Consider the following 10,548-nt stretch of genomic DNA (forward strand, 5'->3'; position numbering starts at 1 on the left):
AGTATGTCTTGCTGTTGCAATAGACTATTGATTTTAACGTCAATCATTGTTTGATTTCACGAGAGAAGGTGGAGCTTAGTCGCATTGATAGACAAGTGGGCTGGGCTTATTAGCCTGATCATATGTGCGCTTAAAATAACGATGTTATAAACCACTAATTAAAGTCGCTTAATGACTATACTGTCGTCTGCAAAAAACAAAACAAACAAGATGTCGCGGTTTGGTCAAGACGAACCTACAACATTTAGAAAAGAGAACTTTAAGTCCAAGAAAACTGGTCAACAAACACATTTTGCTGTTAAAGTTTGTCAGATTTCATTGTTGAAAGAGGTATGGAAATTGACATTTTGGAAGCCACAAAAGATGAAATCGCAAATTTATTGCAAGACTTTTATGCCAACATCCGAAATAAAAGTCAAGAATATTACAAGAAAAATACTCTTCTAGCCATACGACAGAGCATAAATAGATATCTGAAGGAGAACGACAGTTTTTTTGACATCATAACCGACCCCGAATTTACCCGAGCAAAAGACAACTTTACTTCCCTACTCAGGAAAACGAGAGAAGAGGGAAAAGGAACTGTCACCCACCATGAGGCTATCTCACTAGAGGATTTGAGAATGCTTTATGAACACCCACTAGTTTTTAACACGTCAACTCCTCAGGGCCTCCTAAATAAAACTATATTTGAGACAATCTTATATTTCTGCAGAAGGGGTCAAGAAAATCTCTCACAATTGAAGGTTGATGAATTTAAAGTTGACTCGGATCAAAAAGGGCAGATGTATGTCCGTAAACTTGCAACAGAACTAACAAAAAACCACCAAGGTACTACAAATGAGCCAGAGGGTTCAGGGGGAATGATGTATGCTACTGGCACAGATAGATGTCCTGTTAAGTCTGTTGTTAAATATCTAAAGAAACACAATAATGCAAGCAATAGATTATTCTTGCATCCAAAGAATTCATTCAGTGAACAAGATGATATGTGGTTCAGAAATGAACCAATTGGACAGAACACCATGAAAGTGTTTATGAAGAATTTGTCGAAGTCCGCAAAATTATCTAGAGAATACACCAACCACTGTATCCGGTCAACATGCATAACCTTGCTGGACTATAGTGGCTTCCAATCCCGTCACATCAAGACTATCAGTGGACACAGAAATGATGCATCTTTATCAAGCTATTGTTATGATACTTCAGGTAAATGCTATACACAAATATTTAATATTCATTGTGCAATTGCTAAAATTTTAATACAGTTATTTAAGGAATGACTGTAATATTTTTTCTATCTATGAAGAAATAACATAAAAATGTGGTATATTACAGTCATTTCTTATAATTTAATTCTAAATTTCATTTCAAACCGTAGAAAACCATGTAAAAAGGTTGATGACGTCACGGTGACATGACTATATTATGTCTATGGGCTGAAAACAAAATAACGTCAGCCAATCAGAAGACACGTTCCATCGGAAATTAAATTATATCTATATATCTTATGCAGTAAATCATTTGTACATATAATAACAAAAATATACATTGAATTACACCAATATTGTAAGAATATTTCTGCTTTTAATATCATAATTGAGTTTATCCAAAATTTTTATGTAAAATCTCGAAAAGGTATTGGGTTTTATTTATGTGTGAAATGACTGAGTACAATATTAATATATTCTTTATTTTAATGACTTTACTTGTACATTTCTTTATTTTATTGTGCATGTTTATAAATTAATTTTATTGTCTGTCAATCATTTTCTGAACTCATATATAAAATGCTTTCATTGTTTTTTTATAAATACATTTCAGATAAACAGAAAAAGAGTATGTCTGATGCATTAAGTAAATGTACCTATGGAACATTACAACAGACAGAAAGTAGGAGTGTAACTAGTAAGTATAATCATGTAAACTATCAAATTAAACAAAATAATCAAAGAAATGCAAAGAAAAAATAACCTAGGAGAAATGCATGTATTTATCGTCTTGTCGGTACCATGAAATATAGCACACTACATTGTTGCATTGACTCCCCTCAAATATTATAGCACAATAAAATCACATCGATAATTGTATTCTAATATTTGCCACTAAACTTGGGTTGTACTGTTTAAAGATACTGATAAGACAACTGTTCATATATGGCTCCTAAGTCCTTTTGTACATATAGTGTATATAATATATAAATAGTTCTTCTTACATGCAAGATAGTGTAAAAACAAACTTAATTCTTTTTATTACAGTTAGCTTGTCCCAGGAAAAGACTGTTTCTACCTTCACGTCGGATGAGAATGAACAGCCAATACCTCTACCAGTAATAGAGACTGTTTCTGCTGTTAGAAATAGTAAGAGACAAGGTATGTTTTCTTTTTGTATTCAGGTACTATTGAAATAGTACATATATTTTGGGTCAAAACATGAAATAAATGACAAAAGGTTTGTCACATAGTCTTCAACAATGAGATCTTCCTTAAAGTCACTCTCCTACATGTCCCGTTACATATAATGGAGTTCATGAACAAAATGGCATTCAGGTGAATTAATTGTATATTTAACACATGTAAATACATTTATGTCTCAACATTCTTCAATACATTTTAAAAATGAAAGTACGCTTTTACTTGTTTTTGATAGTACAAATGATGTACCGCTATATGTGTAAATATGGCCAAGAACTATTTGTGCAACTTTGTTATGTTCAACTATAATAATTTGTTACCTAATAGTATCGGTACTTTGTTCACACTCAAAAGCTGATTTTATTTAAATTATTTCAGTTGAAACTGCACCATATGATCCAGATATCATTGACTTTTTGGGACTACCTGATGATGTTTTGGTGGACTATTGCCAATCAGTCGAGAATTCTGACCACCAAATTAGTGCCCTAATGCAAATGAAGATGATGCCATTGATGAATATTTCAAATTGTACTGTTAATATCAACTATTACAATAATTGAATTTGAACAATGATGGAAAATACATTGTAGTAGATATTATTTGAATTATAAGGACATTTAAGAGACTTAGTTTCTGTTAAAACTTTATTTTATATGTGTTAATATATGTTCACTGCTATTGAAACAAAAATAGTCATTTGTTACAGATAAATTGTAATAAATGACATTTACTGGTACTATTACTTGGTTTTTTTTAAGTTATAGAGTACTGTGAAGAAGGTTAATAAATGATATGGAAGAGGTTTGGAGTACACCTTCTTTGAGAAAAATCCAAAATAATACAGAGACAAATCTAGGACATAATGCTTTAATTGTACTTCTTCATCTTGAAGTGAACATGAGTTTAAGCTTTCAACAATGAGCAAATCGCTGGAACCTTATAGCAAGTTTAACACAACTTCTAACACCAGGCCAACCAGTATTCTATTGTATGTCAGTAATGATTTATATTCAGATACAGAGTTAAAAACAATCATTTCACCTCAAAACATACTATTGAATCCATCTCTTTGATAATCTTTCTTGCAGCTATAAAGACAAAGTCAAAGTTTTTTTAAGAGAGCAAATATATGTTGATAAGATTACATAAAAAACATTTTTTTACATTGAAATACACTATTGTCACTATTCAAAATAGTACACAGTCAGCATAATAATGATATTAATGTTGTGTTTAACATTGACTATGGAAAATAGTAGCCAGGGTTTGAGACAATAGTGCACTCCCCTTCGGGTCGTGCACTATTGTCTCTCACCCTGGCTACTATTTTCGCATAGTCAATGTTAAACACAACATTATTATATAATTATGGTACTCGTTTATAAAAATGTATCCGGTGTATTGTATCATCTGCACAGCAATAGTGAATCACTGCGACTTCTATTTTATGTTTTAACTTCTTATAAGTTGCACTTTGTAAATACAGCTGTTTCTCAAAACGCGCCTCTTTTGGGGAGATCTTGAATATTCATAGAAAATAATTTTGTTTACATACTGGTTCCCAGTAATGCTCTCTGTGTTCCATCTCACAGACACATAACTTGGGAATGTTACCAGTAAATATACATGTGCATATTGTTTATATTGAAATATGTGGTAACCTTTCATTGGAGGTAGTGGTAGTTAAGAAAATCAGTGTTAGTTTAAACTCTATGAAGTTCAGGGCATATAAACGTTGAAAATATGCCGCACAGCCCTATATTTTGACCTTTGAAATAATTGTGGTGCATATGAACTTTCAATTCTAGGATAAGATTTTTTAAAACCTCATAGTTAAAGTGGTACAGTTTTAGCCGTAAAAAGAATTCCTATGGAAAATTGCACAATTTGAAAAAATTCTAATTTAGGTAAATTCTACATATAATTAACAAATTGTTAATTATAAATAAATATATATATTCAGTAAGGACCTATTTCTCACCATACTAATTTTAGTAATTTTGTGCTGTAAATCAATTCTTGCTTTTGGTATATAAATTGTTATGAATTCATACTTAGTATGTCATATGATAAGGTACATCATAAATATTCTATGTTAATTTTGTGTTTACAAATATTTGACTACTCCTCAGTCATATTTTATTGACTTTGAAAATTGTTCAATTGAGATTTGCAAGACGCCCCCCCCCCTCCCAACCCCCAATTTCTGAACTGAATGGAGGAAAGGGATAAATCAAAATGAGTATGCTGTTATCATTCAGTTCAGTATCAGTCCCCTAGCGACAAAAGCTAGTTTGCATTCTGCCCGTCAGTCTGTATACGTCAATCCGTCATTCTGGCAAATCAGTTTTCTGCATTTGTGTTCGTCATGCTTGAAGACATTGATTTGATTATAAGTAATAGTTTTTCAATGACAAGTTACAGATCAAGTTTTAAATTGTTTGTGTCTGATGGTTTTTTGCAAGGTGATTGTAATTACTAAATTCACGCGAGTAATAAGTTTTCCGCGCATTTATTCGTCACGATTAAAGATATTGATTCCCTCCTTCTAAAATTGATATTTCCATACAGCATATACATGTGCAATAACCAAGAACTTCTTCATGCTCTCAAAAGTTGTGAGTGGTATAAACATAAAGAATTTAATGACATGTTTGTGTTTGTAGAATAGAGTGCATTTACAATGCTACAAAACAGATATAAAGTAACGGTTAGTATCGAATCGGACCTTTTTTGTTTCCATGGTAACTAAAGCAGAGTGAAATACTTAGTGAGTGAGTACAGACTTCAAACTCCATATAATATACGTATTAAGTACATTCCTTTGCACCAGTTTAATTCTGATTATTGATCATTTAACAAAGTTTAAGTTGTTTGCTTAGGATTTTTTTCTGTTGCTATGGTCTTTAAACATTTTTTGTAAAACAAACATATTTTTTTATTTAGTTTTGAAACAAATGATGTTTTATTGTCTTTTAAATTGCATTGACATAACAAAATGGCCACATCTTTATCACGAGCAAGTATTCTGGGTTTTTTTCATTTTTTGTGAAAATTATGAATTGGTTTTTTTTCATTTTTAAAATGTGAAAATATAGGCTTTTGATGTTTTTAGAAGACCATGTTCCCCTTATAGAGAAAAAAAATAAACTAGGACATCCAAAAAAAATCAAATAATTTTTAAAAAAAATGTATACAAAACGATTTTTTATGCAATTATAATTATTAGAAAATTTCTACATCCTAATAAGCATGCTTTCTCCATATATATTTCATAATAAATTCCTGAAATAAATTGCCGCATGTTTCCATGACAACTGTTCAAAACAAATAAATAGAGGATTAAAACCTTTATTTTAATATTAGCTGTCTATTATATAAAAGAACAAAGAAATTCTGAAACATACATGAATCAACTCCTCCCTGGATCTTACAAATAGATTTTTTTTTTATCAAATTGATTTGTAACTATAAGCTATGTTTTTTCTTAAACTAAGGATATATTTGAAAATGAATTATACATGAAGGCATAGACTAACAAAAAAGTAAATCAGCTATCAACTATTACACACATTTTAAATATTTCATTTTCAAATCTCGCTTTAATCTTGATGATGAATCTTGGGTATACTGATATAATTTGATTATTATCATTTGTTACGATATGAAAATAAGGAGATGTGGTATGAATGACAATGAAACATCTATCCACCAAAGTTAAGATAACATTGATGTCAGCAACTATAGACAACTGGATGACCTTCAACAATGAGAAAAACTCATTACGTATAGTCGGCTTGAAAAGGCATCGACATTTAAATATGAAACAATTTAGTTGATAAAACCAACGGCCTTATCTCCAACAACAAAAATTACGAAAAACAATATGACAGATATGAACCAACGACACCCACTGAACTACAGGATTCTGACTCGCGTCAGTCACATAAAGAAAGTGGCGGGGTTTACGATGTGAGTGAAAACTCAATCCCCTTAATCCGGGACAATGGTGTAACAGCACAACATAATATCAAACTATAAAAATCAGTTGAAGAAGGCTTAATTAATCGCATCGATACTAAGCAGATAATCATTGAAAAAAAGCACTGACTGGACATGGTAGGTTATGTATCTCTTTTCCATCCCTAATATCAAAGTCACCAAATACAGGCTTGAGAGTACTCTCACTTACTTACAGGTAGTTTAAAGTCGAATAAAAAATCATAAAAAATCATAAATCTAAAATTGTAGTATCTTTAAAGTGAATCTAGTCGACTCTCGTTATCTTGAAGTCAGTGGGACCAGAATTTGTTTTCGAAATATCCGTAGTTCGACTCAAACGACTACTGAAAGTTTGACACACAAAGGGACAGAGCTCTTACTTAGCTTGGTGAGTCTTAAATAAAATTGAGTTTACAATGCAAAAGGATCGATATTCTGGTCTTAGATCAATATACCTGTATGTTATTGTCTTTTGTTATTAATAACATTTTATGACTTTTATTTATTTCTTTGTACAGTTTCATTTTTTTCTTGTGGATTATAACCGAAAGAGTAATTTCCAATCGATCTTAGCGTTATTCAAGTTATTAATATTGACAAAATTAATCATTTTCGTATACAAGAGATTTTAAACAATTTAGAAATTTAGAAATTCATTTTCTGCAAGAAAAAATTCAAACAGATCAAAGGTGCAGATTGAGTAGTTTTTTGGGTTGATCACATCCGGAAGTCTTATTCCCCACTTTATACACATCCAAACTCATAAGGGTATGTTTATGATCAATGAATTTTTATAAACTATAGCAATGAATCACTAATTTTTTTTCATGGAAATCGAAGAGAATGTTCGGTAAACACTCGTCGAAAAACATGTCATAAATCAATACAGTGGTCAGTGAACTGCAATTTAATTACACATGTATTACCAGGTTAACTCTTTAATCCATTTAAATCCCCGAGGTCATGTTTTGACAAATGTGTATTAGTTCGAGATAAATAATGAATGTTTAATACTTTTGTTACCCTTGTGACCGTAAATTTAGTTCGAGTCAACCGAAATGTCTTTTCGACTCAAAAGAAGTCAAAATACATATATTTATTTCGAACAGTCCGGGACCACGAAAAAACTCGACTCATCTGAAATTTTGAGGAAACTGAGTTCGAGACAACGAGAATTAACTGTATGTGTATAACAAAACTATTTAGTAAGATTTGTATTAACCGATAACTAAAACAATATTTATACCAATAAAAATGGCAACATCAAAAAAGTTTATAAAATATGAAATGATTAATATTTACTTTTACATAATACTGGTAATGTGTGCAATATTTCAGGTAGATCTGATACATTGACTTATCATTCATTAATTTCGAGGTGAATCGAAATAATGTATTGACGGATGTATTATCAACACAGTTGCTTAATCTACATTTTAAACCCGACTAATCTATATCAAATTCATGTATATAACTATAACCAATGATAGCCAACATATAGTATGATTAAAACATTACTTACGCTTTGTCTACCTCCAACCTGAAATCACAAAAAAAACGATATTACGCGATTAATAATGGTATCTTGATAAGTATTGTGTACAGAAGTGTGATTCACAGAACATGCAGAACGAAACTACTATTCAGTGATGATGGAAAAATATTATTTTTAAATATGAACTAAGTTTATAAGTATTGTGTACAGAAGTGTGATTCTTAGAACATGCAGAACGAAACTACTATTCAGTGATAATGGAAAAATATTAAAAAAATATATATTAACTAAGCTTATAAGTATTGTGTATAGAAGTGTGTTTCACAGAACATGCAGAACGAAACTACAATTCAGTGATCATGGAAAAAGATTAAAAAAATATATAAACTAAGTTATACCTCCTACAACTTTGTTACGTAATTTGTTTAAGATATCTACATACAATCTATTTGTACAGCTTTTTTTTTATTTCAACCGTATTGCTTACTAATAGATAATGCTCTTTCAATCATATCATGCTAAGGTTTTAATAAAAGTTAATACTTAATCAATGATAATAATTTTTTAATATTTGAAATGTGTGATATGATGGTCAATACGACAACTTTTTCAAAGGAACCAACTGACTACGATGGCTTCAATTTTTTTTCAAACGATTCAAATATTAGGACTTTGATAACTCTACAATTTGTATATAAACAAAGTTAACCTTAAAGAGTTATACAGTAATATTCACTTTTATAAAGAATGCATAGAATATAATTAACAGGAAAAAAATTATGTCTTTCCACTTTTATTCGGCCTTATTTTATTCTTGCGTTACATTTTTGTTTAAAACATGCCGCTAATATATTTCTTATATTTCAACGTACAGTTTATTCGCTTTTAAATTTCACCCTGGTAAGCCGGGCAATTTTCTTTGAGAGTTATACCCCCATTCACTGTTTATCTTGTGAGTGCATCTACTTCGTAACAAAAACAAATATATAGACAAAAGTTTTTTTTCAATATTATTCGTTACATCCTCAGAAATGATTGGCTGATTCGGATCGAAGAGATCCGGTGAAATCTTATAGAAATTATCTGTCTTTAACAAATACATTTGTCGCTATGTTTTTGTAATTCATAAACCGTTGATAGTATTAACCTAGAGTCTTTCTCTGGCTCTTTTAAAGATATATGTAAAAAGACTAGTGCAAACTGTTTGCTTTATTGTGATGAAGATCTGATACATTTGATCTCAAACAATCTAATGGCATCTGATAGGAGTTGGTGCCCCTAAAATGTTTTAATATTAAATTAATTGATTATTCCTTCAACTTGGTTCGTTTTAAAGCATTAGGGTCTTATTCAAAAATGTTGGATGACATATGACTAGGGAAAATGCAAACTGAGAGCGACCTTGAAAAACCAGAGGAAGCCATTTGTTTTACTTTTTCATTGAAAAGTACAAAGAAACCATATATCGTTTTGATATGCATATATACACATATCATTTGATACCAAATGTGACCGTCTATAAACCGGAGGTAGCTGATTATCTACATAATTAAAGACAAAAATATACAGAAACCATTTAAAGTCACCGTATATACAGCTGTAACTTGAGACCGTAAGTGACATTGTCTAAACCGTAAGTATCAAATTGTCTATATTGTTTTAGACAAAAGTATATAGGAATCATATCTTTTTTTAATCAGAAATGCAGAAAACTATTATTAGACACCAATAGTAGCTGTAAACGGAAGTAGTTATTATCAATAACTTACCAAATTGGTGTGGAAAGACCTTCAATGGTTTTTAATTGCTAAATAATTTGTTTTCCTTACTTCTTTACGAAATGTACGTGTTTTCCTGCATGCAATAGTCTATTTTATTTCTGTCTTAGTTAAAAAAAAAATACAAAATAGTATGTCAATCTGCGTTTATCATTTCTATATATGATGTATACATTGAAGTATAGTATGTATGCAAATCTTTATGTCAAAATCAAAGGTTAATTATGCTTCAAAACTAATATAAACTATTGCTCTTACTTCGGTTAAATCAATAAGAAATTAATCAGTGCTATAACTTTGGTGTCTATGATACAAAGAATAAATGTATTGCCGCAAGGTTTGTCAGAACTGTTGCTTTACTTACATAAGTGATACATAGCTATCAAAGATGCGTTATTGTATAAAGTTATGTATTTCAAAAAAGCTATATAATAACAAATTATACTTTCCATTATTCTTTAAGATTACAAATTATAGATATACATACTATTTTCGCTAAGTCCGGTATTATTCTTAAACGTAAGGTTTACCAATGTTCTAAATTAAAATGAGTTAACAGTTCATTAGCTATGAAGCAAATTAACTGTATGATCATATCACTACTTACTCTTCGAATCGTATGAAATTAAAAGAAATATTTATGACATTTTTAAAGAAGTGATTTTAATATAAAAATATTATTTACATATAACTATATACAGAAGTGTAAAAAACACTTACGCAGTCATACCAAAACGTAGAATCATAAAACAAATATTGATATTAAAATAGTATTAGTTAGTCAAAGTGCATCTATTCTAAAGAGTAATTCTCCGATCGATATAACTATAATGACGACGAATATCATATTTCAAAA

General features: G+C 30.3%; 1 protein-coding gene across 1 annotated transcript; it reads left to right on the top strand.

Moving 5' to 3' along the window:
• Positions 1-332: 332 nt before the first annotated feature.
• On the top strand, positions 333-3,062 carry LOC134727515 (uncharacterized). The gene is made up of 4 exons (XM_063591896.1): positions 333-1,209; positions 1,825-1,908; positions 2,259-2,372; positions 2,793-3,062. The coding sequence occupies exons 1-4, from the start codon at positions 333-335 to the stop codon at positions 2,975-2,977; spliced, it is 1,260 nt and encodes a 419-aa protein (XP_063447966.1). The 3' UTR covers positions 2,978-3,062.
• Positions 3,063-10,548: the final 7,486 nt, after the last annotated feature.

The sequence above is a fragment of the Mytilus trossulus genome, chromosome 8 (assembly GCF_036588685.1).
Source record: "Mytilus trossulus isolate FHL-02 chromosome 8, PNRI_Mtr1.1.1.hap1, whole genome shotgun sequence".
Lineage (NCBI taxonomy): Eukaryota > Metazoa > Mollusca > Bivalvia > Mytilida > Mytilidae > Mytilus > Mytilus trossulus.